The 25,576-nt window shown below is 41.8% G+C and overlaps 2 protein-coding genes across 3 annotated transcripts; both read left to right on the top strand.

Annotated features, from left to right (window-relative positions):
• LOC102184682 (uncharacterized protein C8orf59 homolog) lies at nucleotides 1,622-2,784 on the top strand. The gene is made up of 2 exons (XM_018039346.1): nucleotides 1,622-1,650; nucleotides 2,430-2,784. The coding sequence occupies exons 1-2, from the start codon at nucleotides 1,622-1,624 to the stop codon at nucleotides 2,782-2,784; spliced, it is 384 nt and encodes a 127-aa protein (XP_017894835.1).
• Nucleotides 6,477-15,631, top strand: C24H18orf21 (chromosome 24 C18orf21 homolog). Of its 2 annotated transcripts, XR_001917186.1 has the most exons (6): nucleotides 6,477-6,645; nucleotides 6,728-6,750; nucleotides 10,614-10,813; nucleotides 12,112-12,308; nucleotides 14,149-14,526; nucleotides 15,211-15,631. XR_001917186.1 is itself a non-coding variant. In XM_018039772.1 (5 exons), exons 1-5 carry the CDS (start codon nucleotides 6,569-6,571, stop codon nucleotides 14,300-14,302), a joined length of 651 nt encoding a protein of 216 aa, XP_017895261.1. In that variant the 5' UTR covers nucleotides 6,477-6,568; the 3' UTR covers nucleotides 14,303-15,631. The 2 variants fall into 2 exon arrangements, 1 of the variants encoding a protein (XP_017895261.1); XM_018039772.1 differs by having other exon boundaries at nucleotides 14,149-15,631.

Here is a 25,576-nt window from a genome sequence, read left to right as displayed (position 1 = left end):
AGGTAACTATGACAGTAAAAACTAGTAATAGCAGAGAGTGACTTGGTGGGTGGCCCAGAAGCAGCTCTCTGTTGTGGTGGTCAAAGAATGCCTTTCTGAGAGAGTGATGTCTGAGACAAGATTGAATGAAGAGGAAAAGTAGCTGTGGGGAGGATCCTCATTCAAAGCCAAGGGAGCAGGCCATGTTAAGTGATAGAGAGAAAGCTGGCATGGCAGGAGCAGTACTGAGTCCCTGGTAGCTCAGCTGGTAAAGAATCCACCAGAAATGCAGGAGACTCTGGTTCGATTCCTGGGTCAGGAAGATACACTGGAGAAGAGATAGGCTACCCACTCCAGTATTCAAGGGCTTCCCTGATGGCTCAGATGGTAAAGAATCCGCCTGCAGTGTGGGAGACCTGGGTTCGATCCCTGGGTTGGGAAGATTCCCTGGAAGAGGGCATGGCAACCCACTCCAGTGTTCTCATCTGGAGAATCCCGTGGTCAGAGGAACCTAGTGGGCTACAGTCCATGGAGTCGCAGAGTCCGACACCACTGAGCACCTAAGCACAGCACAGGTGAGACGAGGTGAGGTCTGAGGTGGGGCACTGACCAGCCACGTGGGCCCTGGAGAGGATGCCAGTTCCAAGTGCAATGAGGAGCTTGCAGAGGACACTCCAGGTCCCCCCAGATGATTTACAGTTTAAGAAGCTCACTGCCAGGTGAAGAATGGACTGGGAGAAAGGAAGCAGGAAAAGAATGTTGGGGGCCAAAGTAGGGGTGCAAACAAAAGAGAGGGTGGTCAAGTTGTGGGGAGAGGTGTGCAGTGTTGGGATTTGTGGAGCGTGGGGAGCCACTACAGGGGTTGGGAAGAGGAAGCAGGTTCTTGGTGGGGCCGAGAAGGAAGGAGACTGGGCGGGAGGGCCGGTTGTGGGGGAAGCCAAGGGTGCCTCTGGGCCCCATGATGCCTCAGAAGACAAGTTGTGATGCAAGTAAAGGTCGTGCCTGAAGGATTGGGATACAGGAGTGCAGTGCTCAGAGCAGACAGAGGGACAGCTGAAAGACAGTGCGCTGTGGGCCAGAAGACAGTGCGCTGCGGGCCACATGCACATATAGCGTGGTTCTCCTCTTCTGCCTCACTGGCTAGTGAAAGAGATAAAAGGACACTGACCCAGGGGAGGGGTTGGATCACTGGGTCAGGAAGACCCCCTAGAGAAGGGAATGGCAACCCACTCCAGTACTCTTGCCTGGAGAACCCTACAGACAGAGGAGCCTGAAGGGCTATAGTCCCTGGAGTCGCAAACAGTTGGACACCACTGAGCGACCAAGCACGGAGCATTAAATAGATAAGAGAATCTAGAAGTAGCTGCAACTTTATTTTAAAAAACTCATACAGAGAAACTGTCATTTCACCTATGCCATGGAGTGGTGAGGATTACATGAGTTCACATAAATAAGATGCTTTAAAAAGTGCCTAGCACATATTCAGTGTTCACTGCATATTTTTTTAAGCTTCAATTCCAGAAGAAAAAGACTAGCCAGTAAGGAATCTTTGCATATCTGGGATCTTTGTCCATCTGGAAAAAAATTCAGTTAGATGCTCTACCTCATACTTAAGCGAAAATATATTTCATATGGATTAAAGATGCACATGGAAGAAATCAAGCTAGACAAGTATGAGAAAAACATTTGGATGAATAGTCAGTTGTCTAGCTTCAGCATGATAAAGGAGGCCTATGCTTTTTCCAGTGGTCATGTATGGATGTGAGAGCTGGACTGTGAAGAAAGCTGAGAGCCAAAGAATTGATGCTTTGGAACTGTAGTGTTGGAGAAGACTCTTGAGAGTCGCTTGGACTGCAAGGAGATCCAACCAGTCCAACCTAAAGGAGACCAGTCCTGGGTGTTCATTGGAGGGACTGATGCTGAAGCTCCAGTACTTTGGCCACCTCACGCGAAGAGTTGACTCATTGGAAAAGACCCTGATGCTTGGAAGGATTGGGGGCAGGAGAAGAAGGGGACGACAGAGGATGAGATGGCTGGATGGCATCACCGACTCGATGGACATGAGTTTGGGTGAACTCCGGGAGTTGGTGATGTACAGGAAGCCTGGCATGCTGTGATTCATGGGGTTGCAAAGAGTCGGACACGACTGAGTGACTGAACTGAACTGAACTGAACTGAATACACACTGTTGGAGAAAGAAATGGCAACCCACTCCACTATTCTTGCCTGGAGAATCTCATGGACAGAGGAACCTAGCAGGCTACAGTCCACAGGGTCGCAAAGAGTGGGACACGACTAAGCGACTTCACTTTCACTTTCACTTTAAAGCTATACAGAAAACCCAGGCTGACTCATGAAGAGTCGAACCACATAAAAAATCTTGGGGGGCAAAATGCTATAAACCTTCCAAGGATAAAAGTTAAGTAAGGAGCTGGATCTTGCGCGTGCAGATGGCATCACCTGGAATTTGAGAAGCTGCACAAGGGTATCGGAGGCCTGACAATAGCCAAGAACAAACTAAGAGGGGAGAAGTCCAGAAATGTATTCCACATAGCCAGCCAAAAAAGCTTTAAGGTTAAAAATAAAGTAAAACCAGTTACCACGAACCTTAAGAAGATAAACATTGTGAATGATGAAAAAGTTAACAGAGTGAATAAAGCTTTTATAGATGTACAAAAGGAACTGGCAAACTTCTCAAAAGGCCTTTCCCTTGATCCCCTGCAGAAACAACTGATATCTCAGCAGTGTCATGAAAACGTACCACTTAATGTTGATGAAGCTAGAAGATTAATGGCTCACTTGTAATACACCGATGATGCATCAAATTCCCCAAAAATACCAATAAATTTAATCTTTTATACAAGAAAAAAAAAGTAAGGAAACATTGCATCATAAATGACAAGCAGAGGATGAATTTCACCAAAATACAAAGATTCCCAGAAATTGATAAACAACTCAATGAAGATTTCTTTTCACAAAAGAAAATGCAAACCATCAAGAAATAAATGAAAAGAGGCTTTATTTCAGTGGTATGTAAGTAAGCTAATAACCTTCACCTTTTCACCTCTTCAATTTGACCCAGCTTTCTCAGATATTGATGCTGGGAGTGTGAATTGTTACAATCTTTCTTGGATGATCTAGGAAACTAAAATATGGATATTATTCCACTCAGTAATTTCTCTTTTAAGAATTCAGACAAAGGAAATAAAAAGCATTAGCATATACAAGATATTTGCTGCTGCACTATCAGAGCTAGTAAAGCAGTGAAAAAAACTGAATGTTCAAAAAAAAAAAACTGAATGTTCATCAATAGGAAAATGGTTAAATAAATTATGGTTCATTACATTTTGTCATATTGTCAGCTATTAAAAGCACATGCGATATGTGTGTGTATATATATATCTTCAGTATACTGGAGAGATGTGTATGACTTGTTGTTAAGGGAAAAAGCAAGTAATGTGGAAAAGGACTAATATTCTACTTTTGTTTTTTGTATATGTCTTGTTTTGTTGTTGCTGGGTATGTGGTAATGGTGTTTGGGGATATTTATATATTCATATGGGCATTCCAGGTGGCACTAGTGGTAAAGAACCCACTTGCCAATGCAGGAGACATAAAAGAAGCAGTTTTGACCCCTGAGTTAGGAAGACGCCCTGGGGGAGGGCATGACAATCCCCTCCAGTACTCTTGTCTGGAGAATCCCATGGGCAGAGGAGGCTGGTGGGCTACAGTCCATGGGGTCACAAAGAGTCAGACATGACTGAAGTGACTTAGCATGCATGCATGTATTCATACATGTGCTTATGTGTGTAATGGCACAGGAGAAGAGACCCAACTGCCAGTGTTGATCATCTCACAGAAATAGGGTGGAAATGTGGGAAGAGCATATGTAATAACTTTTCTTCTGAAAAATTAAAATCTGGTGTTAAATACTTTCTCTTTACAAACTTTTGTATCATGTGATTTTTTTTTTGAACTTAAAAACGAAGGATAAATAAGAGTCTAATATCCAGAATATGGATACTAGTGGCTGGTCATGGCAGCCCACGGTAGTATTCTTGCCGGTAGAATCCCATAGACAGAAGAGCCTGGTGGGCTACAGTCCATATGTTTGCAAAGAGAGGGCATGATTGAAGCAACTTAGCACACACACATGCATCCAGAACACATTTTTTAAAACTGCAACAACTCAACAACAAAAAGCAAACAATCCAATTAAAAACTGGACAAAGAACTGGAACAGACATTTCTTCAAAGATATACAAATTGCCATCAACACATGAAACGATGTTTAACATCATTATGCAAATCAAACCCACAAAGAGATGTCACTTCACACTTGTTGGTGAAGATGTGGAGACGTTGGAATCCTTGTTAAAAATGGGATTACAGTATGACCCAACAATTACACTGCTAGGTATAAATCCAAAAGAATAGAAACTAACATACCTTCAAGTTCACAGCAGCAGTATTCACAATAGCCAAAAAGCAGAAATAGCTCACATGTCCATCAATGACTGAAGAGATAAAATAGGTGCCAATCCTAAAGGAAATCAACCCTGAATGTTCATTGGAAGGACTGATGCTGAAGTTGCAATATTTCGGCCACCTGATGTGAACAGCCAACTCATTGGAAAAGACCTTGATGTTGGGAAAGATTGAAGGCAGGAGAAGGGGATGCGAGAGGATGAGATGGTTGGATGGTATCAATGAATCAATGGACATGAACTTGGGCAAACTCTGGGAGATGGTGAAGGACAGGGAGCCCTGGTGTGCTGCAGTCCGTGGGGTAGCAAAGTCGGACACGACTTGGTGACAACATATATACACTTCAGTTCAGTTCAGTTCAGTCATTCAGTGGTATCTGACTCTCTGCGACCCCATGAATCGCAGCACACCAGGCCTCCCTGTCCATCACTATCTCCCGGAGTTCACTCAAACTCACGTTTATCACTCATCAGCCATGCATCCTCAGGCAAACAACTTATCCTTTCACTGCCTCAATTTCTTTATTCACTGAATGGTATGGTATGGAATGGCATGCTCAGTCGTGTCCGACTCTTTGCGATCCCATGGACTGTAGCCCTCCAGGCTCCTCTGAGTCGGTGATGCCATCCAGCCATCTCATCTTCTGTTGTCCCCCTTTCCTCCTGCCCCCAATCCCTCCCCGCATCAGAGTCTTTTTCAATGAGTCAGCTCTTCACATGAGGTGGCCAGAGTACTGGAGTTTCAGCTTTAACATCATTCCTTCCAAAGAACACCCAGGGCTGATCTCCTTTAGAATGGACTGGTTGGATCTCCTTGCAGTCCAAGGGACAGTCACTACTCAGCTATAAAAAGGAATGAAGTTCTGATTTATAATACAAAGTGTATGAACCTCAAAAACACTATACTAAATGGAAGAAGCCTCACCTGAAAGATCTCATGTATGATTCCATCTACTTGAGGTTGGTGGCTCAGTGATAAAGAATCTGCCTGCTAATGCAGGGGACATGGGTTCCATCCCTGGAGCGGAAAGATCTCACATGCTGTGGAGCAACCAAGCCCCAGCATCACAATTACTGAGCTCACCTGCCTCACCTACTGAAGCAGACAGAACCTAGAGCCCATGCTTGGCAACGAGAGAAGTCACCGCAAAGAGACGCAAGAGCGTGGGAAGCAGAGAGCCGCACCCTCCACTTCCCCACTCCCTGCAACCAGAGAAAAGCGTAGGCAGCAATGAGGACCCAGCACCGAGAAAAATAAAACGAATTTTAAAAAGCGTTATCAGCGGTTGCCAGGGGCCGAGAGGGAGGGGACAACGGGGAATAACCTCCTAGCTTCCCCTACGCTGTTCAACTGTTTCCAAACTAGTAACAGTGCAACACTGCAACTGTACTACACATCACTGAGCTGTGTAGTTAGCCTTAAAATGGCCAACGAGTTAGGTGAATTTCACTTCAATTAAAAACAAAATAATAAGAATAATAAAGATAAGCTCGTTAGCGCCCCTGCCAAGAGCAGGCTGAACTGGAGACCCCAGCGGCCCCCTTGTTGGCCCCGCATCCGCCCGCCGCGGCCCAGGTCAGGACCCGGGCACCCAAGTGTAGAGACGACGGTGCTGGAGGCGGGCGCACCCTCGGCTCCCGACACTGCCAACCCAGCCGAGTCAAGTTACTCCGCTCAGGCTCCCATGTGATGTGATCCTCAGACTGAAAAAAATCTGCCTGCAATTCAGGAGACCAGGTTCGATCCCTGTGTAGGGAAGATCCCCTGGAGAAGGGAATGGCAACCCATCGCATGGACAGAGGAGCCTGGTGGGCTACCGTCCATAGTCTCTCAAACAGTGGGACGCGACTGAGCGATTAACACTTTCACTTGACTCCCAGCCCTCGGGGACCAGGCGGAACCCAGGGGCGGGGCCAACGGCGGCGGAAGGGTCGGCCCCGGGACGCCAGCCCGGACGCGGAGGGACCGGAACCCTTCAGCCGAGGGTGCCTGGCTCCGGAGGACGGTCGGATCCGGACGTCAAAGTACGCCGCTTTAGGAAGCCGGCTTCCGGAGTCTCATTTTTGCAACCGGGTCTCTGAGGTGTGGGATATCGGCGGGAATGAGGCAGAAGCACTACCTTGAGGCCGCGGCGTGGAAACTACGAGACAGCTGCCCGGGCCAGGCCCGCTACCTCCTGTAAGAGAGGAGGGAGGGGAAGCGGGAGGCGAGCGGCAGGCGGGTGTGTCCCGTCCCTTACGAGTGTCTGTCTCTTTTGCAGCTGGGCCTACAGCTCGTCACACGGTAAGGAGGACGCCCGTTGGTTGTGGGTCGGGCTCTAGTGGCCCCGCTCCCTCCCTTCCGCACAACGAACCAGATGATCCAGAGAAATCTGATCGACCCACAGCCATTATAAACCCCCCTCCAGAGGCTTCTTAGTTCCGTAAAAAAAAGGAATGCCTTAACATGCCTTACCTTGCCTGACCTTTTATTGGCATTTGACACAATTCATCAATCTACTCGAAATAGTTTCTTCACTTGGCTTCCAGATCTTCACCGAGTTCAACTCCTGCCTCTTTAGCCAGTACTTCTTGATCTGCTTTATTGGCGCCTCCTTCCCCACCCTCCAAATGATGGCGTGTCCCAGGACTCAGTCCTTGGACGTCTTTTCTACCTACGCCCAATTCCTTGATGATAGTTTTTCATGCAGTCTTACGGGTTTTAAATTCTTCGTACTGAGGACTTCCAAACTTATATCCCAGTTCAGACTGCTCCCCTGAATCCTAGACTCATCCAGATGCCTTGACAACTTTTTTTGAATGTCACATTAGGCGAAAACTCGAGGTTTATCTCCCAACAGGACAACCCCCCTTCCCCAGTTCTTCCCATTTTAGTAACCAAAGTGAAAGTGGAGAGTGAAAAAGTTGGCTTAAGGCTCAACATTCAGAAAACGAAGATCATGGCATCTGGTCCCATCACTTCATGGGAAATAGATGGGGAAACAGTGGAAACAGTGACAGACTTTTTTGGGGGGGCTCCAAAATCACTGCAGATGGTGATTGCAGCCATGAAATTAAAAGACGTTTACTCCTTGGAAGAAAAGTTATGACCAACCTAGATAGCATATTCAAAAGCGGAGACATTACTTTGCCGACTAAGGTCCGTCTAGTCAAGGCTATGGTTTTTCCAGTGGTCATGTATGGATGTGAGAGTTGGACTGTAAAGAAGCCTGAGTGCCGAAGAATTGATGCTTTTGAACTGTGATGTTGGAGAAGACTCTTGAGAGTCCCTTGGACTGCAAGGAGATCCAACCAGTCCATTCTGAAGGAGATGAGCCCTGGGATTTCTTTGGAAGGAATGATGCTAAAGCTGAAACTCCAGGACTTTGGCCACATCATGTGAAGAGTTGACTCATTGGAAAAGACTCTGATGCTGGGAGGGATTTGGGGCAGGAGGAGAAGGGGACGACAGAGGATGAGATGGCTGGATGGCATCACTGACTCGATGGACATGAGTCTGACAGAGGATGAGATGGCTGGATGGCATCACTGACTCGATGGACGTGAGTCTGAGTGAACTCCGGGAGTTGGTGATGGACAGGGAGGCCTGGCGTGCTGCAATTCATGGGGTCACAAACAGTCGAACACGACTGAGCGACTGAACTGAACCTCATCCTTAAGATTCATTTAGCCCAAAAATCTAGGAGCCACTCTTGTCTCACTAACAGCCTTCCTCCTATGCCAGCAAATCCTGTTGGCTTTAAAATGTATCCAACATCTAGCCACATTTTTCCACATCCCTCTTACCACCCTGTCCAAGCCATCAGTTTCTCTCCTGAATTATTGCCAACAGCTCCCATGCATCTCTTCAGTCCAGACTCAATCCAGCAGTCAGTGTGAGCCTAACAGAAACCTAAGCTAGATTCATGTCAGTTCTCTGCTACAAACTCTGAAATGACTGTCCACCTCAGTAAAAGTGAAGATCCTTATGAGTCCACAGGTGTACCTATGTCATAGGTCTGCATTACCTCTTTGAGCTGCTCTCCCTTTTTTTCACTGAACTTCAACCACTGCCAGGCGCCCATGTTGTGTCATGGCCTTTGCAACTGCCCTTCCAGTACCTGGAAGTCTTACCTCATCTAAGTCTTACCTTACCTACTTGGATTCCTTCCTCATTTCCTTCTGGTCTCTTGAAAATGTCACCCCACGAAGCTTTCCGTGGCTTCCCTATTTAAGATAATAGCAGCTATCTCAGCAATCCACATTCTCCTTTCGTCTTTTTTCTCCCAAGCACTTAACATTTGGCATTGTGTTCACTGTCTCTCTCCATGAATTGTGCTGTGTTCACCATGGTATCTCCCACAACCAGTGCTTGGCACATAACAGTCTCTCAGTGTGAATGAATTTTACACTTTTCAGAGCTAAGTTACAAGCATTGTCCTTAGCTTTTCAATAGTGCTATTCCTAGCACTTAACACAGGACTTACCCTTAAATATTTAGGGTGTACCCACCTTCCTTTTTAGCAACATTACCTTCACACTTCACCTTTCCCTAAATAACCATGCTTGCTTTTTCACTGTGGTTGTACTCAAAAGCCCTTTACCAATAATAGATGCCTTTTCCAAATACAGTTAAGAGTTTATACTCATCTACAATGACCTTTATCAAGCCTCTTTGAAATGTTTCTAGCTAGTCTATATAGAGTTTAATAATTTTCAGGGCATTTTAATCATATTCTGTTACAGTTCTTACCAGTCTTACCTTCATTTCCCTAGGGCTCCCCACCAACATGAATTCTATAAAGATAGCAACTCCTTTTCTTCCATATTTCTGTCTCCAGCCTAGGATGGTAGATGGTCAGTGAATGCTTTCTTGATTGCATAAAGGGCCTGGGGCAAGTCTGTTGTCCTGTTACCTTGTACTGCAGACAAAGCCCAGCTCACAACCACAAAACTGTGCTGATTGTTTAAAAAAGAAAAGTCACAATATTGTTATTTCATGATAAATGTGTTTGTAAAATTTGTGAGACTTACAGCCTTTTTTCACTTGGTAGCAATAATGAACAACATAGCAAAGAGTGGCTCAGTTCAGCCGCTCAGTTGTGTCTGACTCTGCAACCCCATGGACTGCAGCACGCCAGGCTTCCCTGTCCATCACCACCTCCCAGAGCTTGCTCAAACTCATGTCCATCGAGTCAGTGATGCCATCCAATCATCTCATCTTCTGTTGTCCCCTTATTTCCCCTTCACATCTTACTGTTGAGCACAATTATTTTCACATCAGCATCAGGGTCTTTTCAGATGAGTCAGTTCTTCGCATCAGGTGGCCAAAGTTTTGGAGTTTCAGCTTCAGCATCAGTCTTTCCAGTGAATGTTCATGATTCATTTCCTTTATGATTGACTGGTTTAATCTCCTTGCAGTCCAAGGGACTCTCAAGAGTCTTCTCCAACACCACAGTTCGAAAGTATCAATTCTTCGGCACTCAGCTTTCTTTATAGTCCAACTCTCACATCCATACATGACTACTGGAAATACCAGATGGACCTCTTTTGGCAAAGTAATGTCTGCTTTTTAACATGCTGTCTAGGTTGGTCAGATTTTCTTCCAAGGAGCGAGCATCTTTTAATTTCATGGCTGCAGTCACCATTTGCAGTGATTTTGGAGCCTCAAAAAATAAAGTCTGTCACTGTTTCCCCATCTATTTGCCATGAAGTGATGGGACTGGATGCCATGATCTTAGTTTTCTGAATGTTGAGTTTTAAGCCACCTTTTTCACTTTCTTCTTTCATCAAGAGACTCTTTAGTTCTTGTTTGCTTTCTGCCATAAAGATGGTGTCATCTGCATAACTGAGATTATTGATATTTCTTCTGGCAATCTTGATTCCAGCTTGTGCTTTATCCAGCCTGGCATTTCGCATGATGTGAAAAAGGGTGGGGACTTAACTTATCTGTTGCTAAAAAGAGTGACTCGATAGAACTATAGTGTTTTGTAAAATAAATTATTGCCAATTTATCTTTGTAGATTCTTATATTTTGAGTTTTGCTTAAGGAAAATTTGTACTTGCTCATATTAAATAATATACTCTTTTGCATTTATAATATTGATAGTTTGTGGTAACAGAATACTCTGATTTGCTGACTTTTGGGTTTTACTTGTGTAATTTTAGATGATAAAAGCACTTTTGAAGGAACATGTCCATACTGTTTCCAGTTGCTTGTTCAGGATAAATCTCGAGTGCGCCTCAAACCCAAGCCCAAACTGACACCCAGAATACAGAAACTTCTGAATCGAGAAGCAAGAAATTATACACTCAGTTTTAAAGAAGCAAAAATTCTGAAAAAGTACAAAGACTCCAAAAGTGTGCTGGTAAGATTTCAATTCCATTCTGCATAAGTAAACTAGACTTTTCTTTCACTTACGATAAGGTTAAGAATTAGCCTGACTATAACTCAGAGGTTTGTAGTATATTGTCAAAATATATATATATAAGATTTTTTTCTAGTGATTACTGTTTCATCAGGAGTACAGCTTAGTTTTGTTTTTCAGTGTTACCTAAAACCAAACATAATGAACTCTCAATGCCCAGATCTTACTGTTAAGCACAATTATTTTCACAAATTTGAGGATTTCTTGAGCTCACCAGTGTGACATCATCCGAACTGCAGTTACCACTAAATATTTTCAGCTAATGGTCCTTTTCTTCAGACACAGTAAACTGTATTAGGTATACATAAGGAAAGAGTGTAGAGTATTACGTACCAGTGTCATTTCTTCAGTCACCCCCTCCATGTCAGAGTATGTATTTAAGTTTATGTCCAACAGAGATAAGTGTGTCTTATGTTCATTCATCAAACATTTATTGAGAATCTTACATTATGCCAAACAGTGTTATATATTGGAGATGTAAAGTAGAATAAAACAACCAAATTAAATTACTTATGGTTTACTATGTAGCGACCAGTATTAGACACACTTTATTGTGCATGTTCTGTGTTAAACATTTATCAACTATTCCAGTGCCTGGTTACTACTAGGCACTGTGCTGGGCACGGTGGGCACTATGACAGATTAGGTCTGGCCTAAGACCTAACAGCTTGGATTGGAACTGCCATATTTAGGAGATTACCATTGTTGGACAGGTGAGTGCATTTTCATAAAGCAACTTAAACCTCTGTGAATGCATTTTTACCTGCTCATGAACATTAGAGTACTTCTCATAAACTAGTTTGTTAATTTTGTTGAGGCCTGGGCCAAATCTGGTGCCTTGTGAGTCAGATGTGTAGAAGAGCATTTAGCTATAAAATGGACCATGTCTTGAACAGTGAACCCTGAAAAGAAAGTCAACCTCTATTCCTAATGAAGTGAAGAAGGATGAGAATGTGAGAATTCATGTGCCTGGTTTTATAAATTACTTTAGACTTGTATTTATATATAGATTCACTAAGGGTCTGAAGGAGTCAATTATTTTCAGTGATATTTTGCCATATTTTATTGGGAAAAGGCTTGGAATTTTTCTGCAAAAAAAAAAAGTTGCAAAATGTTGTAAAGGTATAAATGCCCAGATATTAAAGGGTGCCTTACATATAAGAATTTAATGAATATACAGTTTATTGGATTAAATTATAAGGAGAAATAAGACTTACTCTTTCTTCTTTTTGTGGCAGTTGATTACTTGTAAAACATGCAACAGAACAGTTAAACATCATGGGAAAAGCAGAAGCTTTCTGTCAGCAGTGAAGAGCAATCCTACCACTCCTATGAGTAAACTCAGCCTGAAGACCCCAGAGAGAAAGACTCCAAATTCTGCAAACCTAAATCATATGTCTGGTTCCAAAGGCAAGAGCCCAGCATTGATTTTCAGGTATGTTAATCCATTAAGCTATATAAATAGCCATTGCTAACCCCTGAGTTCTAATTTCTCTGTATAATAAACACTCCCTGAAACTGCCATGCAGTTGAGGAAGTCATCACTGCACTGACTTCCAGGTGTGTTCCTCTACATCCAACCTCTCCCTGGGCCTGTTCCCAACTGCCTCTTAAATATATCCCCTTCCCACCCCTGCATGTCGCCAGAGGTAACCACTCAAACCTGCTCCTCCTCCTAAGTTTCCTTAATCTGTAAATGAACATGCCCTTCTAGACATTCTGACCTGAAAGGATCGGTGCAGTTGACAGTCCTGCTCCCTCTGTCTGGGCCCAGTCACCGGTTTCTATCCATCCTGCCCCCAAGGTGTTTGCACCTGTCCTCTCCTTTTCCTCCGTGCTGCTGCTGTCTGTTCAGGTCATTATTCATCCTTTGCCACAATTACTACAATAATTCCCTGAGTCTTCCTGCTTCTAGTTTCAAACCCTTCTAGTCTAATATTTATTAAAAAACACAGTTCTAATTAGAAAAACACAGTTCTGATTAGAAGCCTGTGGTACCTCACTCTGTGCATATGAAAGACATAAACCCATAGTGGCATGGGTTTCCAGCCCCTACTACCTGGCACCAATCTGTCTGCCTATCACTTGCCTTAATTCATCCTTTGTGTCACCAAGACAACCAGTCAGGGTTGACTTTCCTGCTCTAAACCTTTATTTTCTGCAGTTTCCTCTGTCAGAAACTCAACAGAGTAGGGATTTGTGAAATGATATGAAGTTAACTATGTGACTGGGCACATGTTTTATTTTCAGTAATCCTCAATACTCTATTCATTATGCTGATGAACAAATTTAACTCTGTACTAACTGTGAAAGGAATTTTAAACATTTTTATTACAGAAGAGTCTGGTAGCTTCTTGAAATTAAATAACAAAATTCAGCAAGGACTAGATTATTTCTGCTTATTAAAATTGAGGTTTTTATATGAGGATTGACATTTAAAATTTCAAGTCAGTTTTCTCTGTATTCCTGATTATTTTGGTGTTTGATATGATAGGAATTCATCGCGAAAGTTTGTACTTACAGGATATATGCAGATAAAAGAAAATTTGGAATATTTAAAATAATTCACTTGCATTTAGACCAGACTGCTTATTAGGTATATGCAGGAAAGAGAAAGTTATCATGTTTATCATGGTTGGGGAGTCAGAAAAGGGATGAGATTGACAAACCCCAAATGGAGAGAATGAAGTGTAAGGAGCCATAATTACACACATACCAGATGGGGAATTGTTTATTCAGTGAAATTTATAGAGAGTACCCTCTGTGCTTGGTTCTGCTAAAAAGCACTGGAATATACAGTTAGCCATACAAAATATCTGCCCTCTAGAGCTCACCTTGTATAAGGGTGAAAATACAACAGAATGGTACCTGTATGCATAGGTTGAGATTTTTCACTTTTGAGAAAGGAAGTGGTCTTGAGCTGTGAGCTAAAAAATGTTTTTGCAGTCCTTGCTTAGAATTATCATGAATTTTGATGTCAGTCTTACAAGGAACTCAGTCCTAATGAGACTTTGCCTTTAGCTTCCTCTTTCAGGTATGAAAGAAGCTTCTAGACACACCCCTTATACCTCCTAAATGTTGCCATTAGCTTGTTTAGTGCGATTTTTTTTTTTAACAAACTGGGAATGACTTTGCTGGGTACAGCTACTGCTCATGTATGGCTGTAATTATTACAGAAGGGTAGAGAATGATTATAGTAGTAGGTATCTAGGCTAAGTAGGAGGAACTGCTGTCTGTCTGTATATCTAAGTGTGGCTTTATGTTTTTTTTTTCAGAACACCTGCATCTGGACAGTCAACATCCATTTGTTCCTCAAAGCATGCAAGCAAAACAAAGAAACACTTCTCTCAACTAAAAATGTTGCTTAGTCAGAGTGAATCCAAAAAGAATCCAAAGATGGACTTCAGAAATTTCTTATCTTCTTTGTAAAAGATAGACTATGAAAGTAAATGTTTAATGCAATTTCTGAAACTAAGTTAGAAAAACTGCTTTTTAAAAAAGTTACTTATTCTTAAAATAAATGGAAACTCAGGTCCAAGAGCAAACTTTTCTTGGCATTCTTCAGTGTTTATGGAGAAAATAGCTCCTTGGAATGAAAAAATTAACCATGCCTGCCTCACAGAGTGATTGCAAGGATCAAAAATATATGAAAGGTAAGTAGTAAAGATAAATATGGACAGTGAGTGGTTATATTATGATTTTCTCCTCCCCTAAGTTTTCATGATTTATGTCCTTTTCTTTCATAAGGAAATTGAGACCATTATAAGTGCTCTACTTACTCCTTTCTAGCTGTCTGTGGCCTTACTGTTAATTCAGAAAAAGTGTACACTATAATGTTTCACTGTAAGTGGCATTTCATTTGCTCTGGTGAATACCTACTATTAGGTCTAAAATTTATATTGGAACATAACACAGTAACTATCTTAGCTTAGCTAAGATAGCTGTCTTAGTTTAGCTATCTTAAATATTTCCTGGAACATAGATATGCTTTTTTAAAATGATAGGCTAGGATTATATTCAACCTGTGTTTTAAAAGCTCTTTAAGTAATTTACTTTATAATCTGTTTCCAAACCTCTTTGCTACTTAAAAGTTTAAAACTTAAATTTCTTAAGAACATACAGTGAAGAAAGGACAATCTCTTCAGTAAATCGTACTAGGAAAACTGAACAGCTACATGGAAAAAAAATGAAACTACCACTATCTCACACCATACATAAAAATTAAATTAACTCATAGTGAATTAAAGACTTGAATGTTAAGACCTGAAACTATAAAACTCCTAGAAGAAATCATAGGCAGTATGCTCTTTAACATCATCTTTGCATTATCTTTCTAGGTATGTCTCTTCAGGCAAGGGAAACAGAACCAAAAATAAATGGGATTACATCAAATTAAAAAGCTTCCATACAGCAAAGGAAACCAATAAAATGAAAACCTACTGAATGGGATAAGATAGCTGCAAATAATATAGCTGATAAGGGGTTGATAAACTCATATAACTCAACAACAACAATACATATAACCTGTTAAAAAGTGGGCAGACTGCCTTGGGGCCTGGAGATGCCTCCCCTTATGGGCCTAGCCCAGCCGGAGGGGTAGAGGCTTGGAACAGGCAGCAGGGAAAGATCATGTAATCAAGAATTATTTAAACTGTTTGCTGGACTTCATTTACCATTATGATGGGATATAAAAGTTTTAAGGGCTTTTGCCAAAAAAAAAAAAAAAAAATCTATGAACCAGCTCTATACCAGTTCTAATAAATCTGCAAAGAGGGGAAAAAAAAAAAAAGTGGGCAGAGAAGCTGATGGACATGTTTCCAAAGAAGATATACAGATAGCCAACAGACATACGAAAAGATGTTCAACTTCACTAATTAGGGACATGTGAATTAAAATCACAATGAAATATCACTTCACACCTATCAGAACAGCCAGGATCAAAAAGCCAACAGTGTTGGCAAGGATGTGGAGAAAAGGAAGCCCGTGTACACTGTTAGAAATATTAATTGGTGTAGACACTGGAAGATGGAGATTTCTCCAAAAATTAAGGATAGAGCTATCATAAGGTCCAGTTATCCCACTCCTTGCTATTTGTCCAGAGAATACAGACACAAATCTGAGAAGTTATCTGTACCCCCATGTTCATCGTGGCATTATTTATAATAGCCAAGATATGGAAACAACCTAAGTGCTCATCAACAGGTGAAGATTCAAAAAGGTGTTACATATATACAATGAATACTACTACGCATGATTCACATGGAATGCTCAGAATAGGAAAATACCTAGGAATAGATTAATGGTTGCTGAGGGGGAGGGCGGGGGAATGGGGAGTGGACTGATAAATGAGAATAGGATTATTTTTCACAGTGATGCAAATATTCTGGAAAGTCAACAGGAATTTGCTGTATGGCTCAGGAAACTCAAAACAGGCTCTGTATCAATCTAGAGGGATAGGATGGGGAGGGAGATGGGAGAGGGGTTCAAAAGGGAGGGGGTACATGTATACCTATGGCTGATTCATGTTGAGGTTTGACAGAAAACAAAATTCTGTAAAGCAGTTATCCTTCAATTAAAATTTTTTTTAAGAAAGTGAAAGTCACTCAGTCATGTCCAACTCTCTGCGACCCCATGGACTATGGAATTCTCCAGACCAGAATATTGCAGTGGATATTCCCTTCTCCAGGGGATCTTTCCAACCCAGGGATCAAACCCAGGTCTCCCACATTGCAGACAGGTTCTTTACCAGCTGAGCCACCAGGGAAGCCCAAGAGCACTGGATGGAGTGGGTAGCCTATCACTTCTCCAGCAGATCTTCCCAAATGGGTCTCCTGCACTGCAGGCAGATTCTTTACCAGTGGAGCTACCAGGAAAGCTCCCTAAATATTCTGGAATTAGTAGTAATTATTGGGTAACTAAAAACTACTGAATATACTAAAAACCACTGAATTCTACACTTTAAAGGGGTGATTATAACGTGTAATTATCTCATTAAAGCTGTTATTTAAAAAATGAAAATAAACATTACCTAAAAATATTACAGTGTATGTTGGCAGCAATGTAAATTGCTAGTATAGAAAAGGATACGTAGGTTCCTAAAAAAAAACTAGAATCAGAACTACCATATGATCCAGGAATCCCACTCCTGGGTATCTATCTGGAAAAACTGAAAACACTAATTCGAAAAGATACATGCTCCCAATGTTCACTATAGCGCTATTTACAATAGCCAAGACATGAAAACAACCTAAATGCCCATTAAGAGATGACTGGATTAATAAGATACACATATACATACAGATACATATGACAGAATATTAGTCCTAAAAAAGAACAAAAAGATTGCTTGGAGGAGGGCGTGGCAACCCCCTCCAATATTCTTGCCTGGAGAATCCCATGGACAAACGAGCTTGCCAGGCTGTACTCCACAGGGTCACACACAGTCAGACACAACTGAAACGACTTAGCATGTGTACATGCACTGTTATTTGCAGCAATGTGTATGGACCTAGAGAATATTATGCTTCATGAAATGTCAGACAAATGATGTATATCACATGTGCAAAATCTAAAAACTAATATAAATGAATGTAAAGCAAACAGACTTATAGAAAATAAACTTGTGACCAAAGGGGAGAGGAAAGGGGAAAAGGACAAATAAGGGATATGGGATTAAGACACAAATTATTATATATAAAATGGATTAGCAATAAGCTATCACAGGGAATTATACCCATGAATCTTGTAATAACCTATAATGGAGTATATCTGCAAAAATACTGAAAAACTATGTTTAACATCTGAAACAATACTGTATATCAAGTATATTTCAATAAAATTTTTTTAATATTACAGTGTAGATTGTTATTTAGTCGCTAAGTCATGTCCAACTCTTTTGCAACCCCATGGACTGTAGCCCGCCAGGCTCCTCTATCCATGGGGTCTCCCAGGCAAGAATACTGGAGTAAGTTGCCATTTCCTTCTCCAAGGGATCTTCCTGACCTAGGGATCAATCCTGCATCTCCTGCTTGGCAGGCCAGATTCTTTACTGCTGACAAGCCACCCGGGAGGCCAGTGTAGATACTCTGCACTGGCAGGCAGATGTACCACCACTGAGCCACCAGGGAAGCCCCTACTTGTGTGCTCTTAAAAACAAGTACAGTCTTCTGGTTAAGACTGTCTTTGTGGTCTTGCCCTACAGAACCAGCCTGTGTCATTTACCGACTGTGATCTCTGGCAAATTCTTAAATTTCTCTGAGTCTGTTTCATTATTTCTAAAATGAGGATACTACTACTACTTACCTCATAAAGGCTCTGTGAGGACTCCATGAGATGGTACCTAGAAGAGTGGATGGAATATTAAAAGTGCTCAAGCAATTTGTGCTATTATCATAGTTGATCAAAAAATCTTAATATGACCACCAATAAAATAGCTAGATGAATAACAAGATCAAACATTACACTATGGTGGTTACCCTTTGAATGTGTCTGACTAATGATGGATATAGGCAAATTGTTTTTGTTTTAATTATATGGACAAAGACACACTTCTTGTCTAAACTTCTCCTCTGAGCCCCTTTTTGACTAGGCCTCATCCTTGGGCTTTGTATTTGGCCTGCCTAGACCAGTTTTAGTGAAAATCCTGCTAAGTCAGTTTAGCAAGAATTCCCCCACCCTCAACATCTGACTTTAGTATTTTCCATCCACTGACCCTCTCATTTGCTGCTCCATGGCCATAAAGTCCAGCTGCCTTTGGCATAGAGTTGAGCCCCAGCCTTCTCCCCTATTGCAATAATTTCGGTACCTGTAACAAATGTCCTGAATAAAGGCTTCCCTTCCCTTTAAACAAGTGTTAAATAATTATTTTTCTTTAACAGTATCATCACTTGTCTAATATATCTTCAGTCTAAGTTCAGCAAGGCAATGTGGTTTTCTAACAAGTGACAGACTGACTTTGGTGACTGCTGTCTTGAGGTGGCATGTAGGTAATGGAGGTTAAGCAAAGTCTGATCTATGCATTCACTTCATGAACTGCAGAAAATCCAAGTGGTTCAGTCTCTGCAGTTATGTCCAAGAAGTCCTTCTGGCCTCAGTTGGGTCTTCCTGTAATGGCTCTATCCACAGTTGCAAATACAAGATTTATACACACAAGCCTCTCTGGAATAATTCCAAAACATTTTACTTTTCTCAAGGACAGAAATTGCAGCAACATGTGTGGAAGCAACATATTCTTTCATCAACCGGGCATCCCAAAATATTAGTTATAAATCTTGAGTACAACTAGCAATTGTCATTAAAGTTAACAGGCAAAAGAGTGGTACAGGTGTTCATATAGCTTTTGATATATTCAATTCAACCTGTCTTTTCAACCTTGTTTTGATATGAAATACTTAAAATTTATCTTTTCAGACCTATTAGCATTTTAGAGAACACTTTCTTGCTAATTTTAATATGCAACTATACATACACAGCAAATATATATAATTTATACTATTTAAACTATGTCTTTGAATCCTTTCTTAACTTTTAAGAATGTAAAATCACCAGTTGTAGCTTAAAGTGAAAGTGTTAGTCACTTAGTCATGTCCTACTCTTTGTGACCCCATGGACTGCAGCCCGCCAGGCTCCTCTGTCCACGGGATTCTCCAGGCAAGAATACTGTAGTGGGTTGCCATTTCCTTCTCCAGGGGATCTTCCCCACCCAGGGATCAAACCTGGGTCTCATGCCTTGCTGGAGATTCTTTACCATCTGAGCCACCAGGGAAACCCTTATTCATTTCAGGTTATCCCAAAATTTCAGCCTGAACTTGGGTATTAAATATTTGTATTTGGGGTTTTGGGCTTCAATATCTTCGAATTAAAAGTGTGTGTATATCTAAATAATTCTCCCTGCAATTACTAGCTAGCTGTAGTCCCCGCTACTTTTTCTCATATACCCTCAGGGAAACTCTAGGCTTCCCAGGTGGTGCTAGAGGTAAAAAACCCACCTGCCAATCAAAGAGACTTAAGAGACAGGGGTTTGATCCCTGGTTCAGGAAGATCCCGAGTAGGGCACGGCAACTCACTCCAGTATTCTTGCCTGGAAAATTGCATGGACAGAGGAGCCTAGAGGGCTACAGTCCACAGGATCATAAAGAGTTGGACACAACTGAAGTGACTTAGCATGCACACAAACATCAGGCAGGATTCCTGGCATTTAAATGTAACTGTATATAATTAATAAAAAGAGACAAATAAAAGTTGTTTAGGTAGGTCTAAAATTTAGCTTTTTAATTTTGTGGTCAAAAGCAGGACTATTTAAACATATAACTTACAGAAAGAAGTTCCCTTGTGGCCTAGTGCTGTCATGACCAAATTTAATCCCTGGTCGAGGAACTGAGATCCTGCAAGTCATGCGGCATGGCCAAAAAATAAAATCTAATTTGGAATTTTGAGTTTTAGGAAGCTCACACTCCTCCACTAAGATTCCAGGGAGTGTTGTGTTATTTCCTCATATTGATTAAGTAAGAATTACATTTCCCTGAGCTTCCAGTATCTCTAAGGCGCAGCAGTATCTTGTCTAGGATAATAGGCCTCATTAGAGATTATGGTCTATCTAAAATATTGCTAAAAAAAAAAAATAAAATAAAAAATAAAATATTGCTGGCACACCAATTCTACTCTAAAGAATTTATAAAGTCTCTAACCATAGTCTCATACAAGCACATCAAATATGCTAATACTGTCTCCAGGCACTTCCTGGAAAACTACAGTACCTCAGTTCTGACAAGAGAAAAACACTTAGACCAGTAAGCCTTCGAAACCTGAGGTTATCCAACCTGGGGAAGTTGGTAATATTATTGGTAATATTATTGATTTGGCTTTGCTGGGTCTTTGTCGCTGCCTGGGCTTTTCTCTAGTTGCAGAGGGGCTGCTCTCTAGGCGCGGTGCTTCTCTTGCTATGGAACATGGGCTCTAGGGAGCACGGGCTTCAGTAGCTGCGGCTCCCAGGCTCTAGGGCACAGGCTCAACAGCTGGGTGTATGCGCTTGGCTGCTCCACGGCATGTGGCATCTTTCCAGATCAGGGATTGAACTCGTGTCTCCTGCACTGGCAGGCGGAACCTTATCCACTGAGCCACCAGGTGTGTGTGTCTATGTGTGTTAGTCGCTCAGTCATGATTCTTTATGATACTGTAGCCCACCAGGCTCCTCTGTCCATGCGATCCTCCAGGCCAGAGTGCTGGAGTGGGTTGCCAGTTCCTTCTCCAGGGGATTTTCCTGCACCCAGGGATCGAACCTGGGACTTCCACATTGCATCACCAGGGAAGCACCATAACCTCAATTATATCTGTAAGCCATTAAGCTCTTGTAGGGGAATCGTTAAACGTCAATAAAAGCAGGAAAATATAGTACATTCCCACAAATTAGTGCTTAGGTTAAGCTAGGAACAGAACCCTCACTTGAGTGTGTATTTTACAGGTCCAGGTCTGAGAGACACAGCCAAAGCTGGGTGATGGATGCTCTTGCGAGGATTCATATATTTCACCCTTAGTCAGTACATAGTTCTCGCTGTTGCCTCAAATCTTTACAGTCAGAAATAACATTCCTCAAATTATGTGGTTAAACAAACTAGCTGCTGCATTTACCAAAGACTAAATCTAGCTAGTGAGCAGCAAGAATGAGTAGCATGGTCCTTGGTCTGCAGTCTGACCATCTCTCCCCACCAGACAGTCAATGTCAGTCATGATGACGATAGAGTGAAAGAAATGAGACTGTACACCATGTTTCATTTTTATCTGCTAGGATCTTTATTTTACTGGTCCATAGTCTTAACAATTGTTGCAAGTGAGTTCAGATACAGCGTCAGGTTTCATGAAGCTAAACATCATGTTCTAACCATTGGATTTCCAACAACGTGAGTAGAATAAAAAACTGCATCACTTTTTTGCCACAAAGAGAAACATGTACACACACACATACATACATACAGCTGTGGCATGGGGTAGTGGCGAGGGGCAAGGAACAATTCTCAAAACAGCTTGTGTTGTCTGGCCCATGCAGCATGTAGCACATGCCTGAAATCAGGTTCTTCCTTTAAACCTTACCCTTCTTTTCAACAGACCTACTGTAAAGTTAGTCATATTATTCAATAGGAGCAACATTTAATGCCTTCAGATTTCCATTGAGCAAAAAGTATGTTTATATACAGTATTTCATTTAATTTGCATTTAATCCATCAGTGTTGTTGAGACACAGGTCAAGAACACATTAAAAAAAATCTTTTTCACTGCTTGTTTGATCCATGGTGAGTCGGCAGAGATAAAGTCAAACGCCATTCCTCTTTTCTACAGTGCTCTCTCCAGGGACTTCCCTGGCGGTCCAGCCGTTAAGAATCTGCCCGCCAGTGCAGGATACACAGGTGTGACCCCTGGCCCAGGATCTAAGATCCCACATGCCGTGGGGCAACTAAGCCCACGTGCCACAACGACCGAGCCTGCACACCCCAGAGCCCATGCTCTGCAGCAGGAGAAGCCACCACCACGAGAAGCCCGCACAGCACAGCTGAGGAGCGGTCCCCGCTCGGCGCAGCTAGAGAAAGCCCACGGGCAGCAATGGAGACCCAGCACAGCCAAAAATTAAAATAATTTTTTAAAGCTCTAGCCTAGATCAATGGATAAAGAAGCTGTGGCACATGTATACAATGGAATATTATTCAGCCATAAAAAGGAATGCACATGGGTCAGTTCTAATGAGGTGGACAAGTGAAATAAAGCAGAAAGAGAAATATAAACATCATATACTGACGCATATACATGGAATCCAGAAAGATGACACTGATGAGTTTATTTTCAGGGCAGCAGTGGAGAAACAGACATAATAACAGACCTAAGGACATGGTGGGAGGGGAGGAGGGAGAGGGTGAGATGTATGGAGAGGGTAACATGGAAGTTTACAGTATCATATGTAAAATAGATAGCCAGTGGGAATTTGCTATGTGACTCAGGAAACTCAGACAGGGGCTCTGTGACAAGAAGGGGGAGATGGGGAGGGAGATGGGAGGGAGGTTCGGGAGGGTGGGGACATGGGTGCACCTATGGCTGATTCCTGTTGATGTTTGACAGAAGACAACAAAATTCTGTAAAGCAATTATCCTTCAATTAAAAAATTAAGTGGCCAAAAAGAAAACAAAGCTCTATCCAACTGTTCCCCATAGACATGGAAACCATTCTTTCCTCAGTGTTGCACATTTTTTCATACCACTTGCATAGAACTGATGACATTATAATACAGTCAGTATCTGCTTCCCACATTAGAACTGAGTTCTGTAAGGACAGAGGTGTAGCTCACTCATGCTTGAATTCTCTCAGCTTCCGGTACGGAACTACTACATATTAAAGGCTCAACATATTCATTAAAAAACAACAGAAACTACATTTGCTGTATGAAATGGAAAGGAGGTATTTACTTAGACACCATGTGTGCATGTAGTCACTCAGTCCTGTCTGACTCTTTGTGACCCCAGGACTAGACCACCAAGCTCCTCTGTCCATGGGATTTCTCGGGCAAGAATACTGCAGTGGGTTGCCATGCCCTTCCCAGGGGATCTTCCCAATACCATGCACCACTATTAATTGGGCTTCTGACAACTTAGGTCAATACAATCTTGAAAACCTGAAATGGGAATTCTGGAATACTTATTTTCATTAAGTAGCATACAATAAAAGAAGTCTATATATCCTTCCCAAGAAGCTATGGTTTTCTTGGGAAACTACAAACTCTGAGACTATCTTCCTCTTTCTGGTCACTACAGTTCAGAACTACTCTCCAGCCTGAGAAGAACTGATGATACAATTTTGACTTCACAGCTGAATTTTGTTGGCTCTTGATGCTAAGTCTTTCTAGAAAGTAAGTGCTTGATCTTTTTAATCTGAAGACCTCTGCAAATAACTACTTACAGTTTCATCCTTTAGAAAAGTACAATGTGCAGAAGCATTCTAGGACGACATAAAATACAAATCACAATTTCATTAAGTAGCATACAATGAAAGAAGTCTATATATCCTTAATAGTATATCAATAAATAAGATTTCTAGTACAGTACCAAAAAACTCTACACACTGCTATCGTATCCACGTAATGCACTGAGTAATATAACAAAAATGGAAGCCAAATCAATGTTCATAAACAAAAATGAAAGGCTTCACTGTCAGTCCAGTGGTTAAGACTCTGTGCTTCCACTGAGCGGGGCATGAGTTCGATACCTGGTTGGGGAACTATTATAATAAAGTCCCACAAGCTGTGCAGCATGGTCAAAAATAAATGCAAATATGGAAGAGTAATAAATTGCCAACATCCACTGGATCATCGAAAAAGCAAGAGAGTTCCAGAAAAACATCTATTTCTGCCTTATTGACTATGCCAAAGCCTTTGACTGTGTGGATCAAAATAAACTGTGGAAAATTCTGAGAGAGATGGGAATACCAGACTACCTGACCTGCCTCTTCAGAAACCTATATGCAGGTCAGGAAGCAACAGTTAGAACTGGACATGGAACAACAGACTGGTTCCAGATAGGAAAAGGAGTACGTCAAGGGTGTACATGTCACCCTGTTTATTTAACTTCTATGCAGAATACATCATGAGAAACGCTGGGCTGGAGGAAGCACAAGCTGGAATCAAGATTGCCGGGAGAAATACCAATAACCTCAGATATGCAGATGACACCACCCTTATGGCAGAAAGTGAAGAAAAACTAAAGAGCCTCTTGATGGAAGTGAAAGAGGAGAGTCAAAAGTTGGCTTAAAGCTCAACATTCAGAAAACAAAGATCATGGCATCTGGTCCCATCACTTCATGGCAAATAGACAGGGAAACAGTGGAAACAGTGGCTGACTCTATTTTTCTGGGCTCCAAAATCACTGCAGATGATGACTGCAGCCATGAAATTAAAAGACGCTTACTCCTTGGAACAAAAGTTATGACCAACCTAGATGGCATATTCAAAAGCAGAGACATTACTTTGTCAACAAAGGTCCATCTAGTCAAGGCTATGGTTTTTCCAGTGGTCATGTATGGATATGAGAGTTGGACTATAAAGAAAGCTGAGCACCAAAAAATTGATGCTTTTGAACTGTGGTGTTGGAGAAGACTCTTGAGAGTCCCTTGGACTGCAAGGAGATCCAACCAGTCCATTCTAAAGGAGATCACTCCTGAATATTCACTGGAAGGACTAATGCTAAAGCTGAAACTCCAATACTTTGGCCACCTGATGTGAAGAACTACTCATTTGAAAAGACCCTGATGCTGGGAAAGACTGAGGGCAGGAGGAGAAGGGGACGACAGGGGGTGAGATGGTTGGATGGCATCACCTACTCAATGGACATGGATTTGGGTAGACTCCGGGAGCTGGTGATGGACAGGAAGGCCTGGCATGCTGGGGTTCATGGGGTCGCAAAGAGTTGGACATGACTGAGAGACTGAACTGAACTGAATATTTTAACCAAATAATGCTTAACACTGACTCTTAACTTTTTATAGTGAAAGCAACTATTTAGAATTTCTAAAATGACAGTAAATAAGCACTTGGGGGATCTCTTCATTGTATCTAACCTAGTTAAAGTATTCAAAGGTAATTACTAAGCTGCAAAATATATATCTAACGAATATTTAAATTCATATATGACTATGATTATATAACATCTGAAAATAAAATTCCTCACCTAT

The sequence above is a fragment of the Capra hircus genome, chromosome 24, assembly GCF_001704415.2.
Source record: "Capra hircus breed San Clemente chromosome 24, ASM170441v1, whole genome shotgun sequence".
Lineage (NCBI taxonomy): Eukaryota > Metazoa > Chordata > Mammalia > Artiodactyla > Bovidae > Capra > Capra hircus.
The sequence above is the reverse complement of the archived record's forward strand: the minus strand, read 5'-3'. Positions and strand labels throughout refer to the sequence as shown.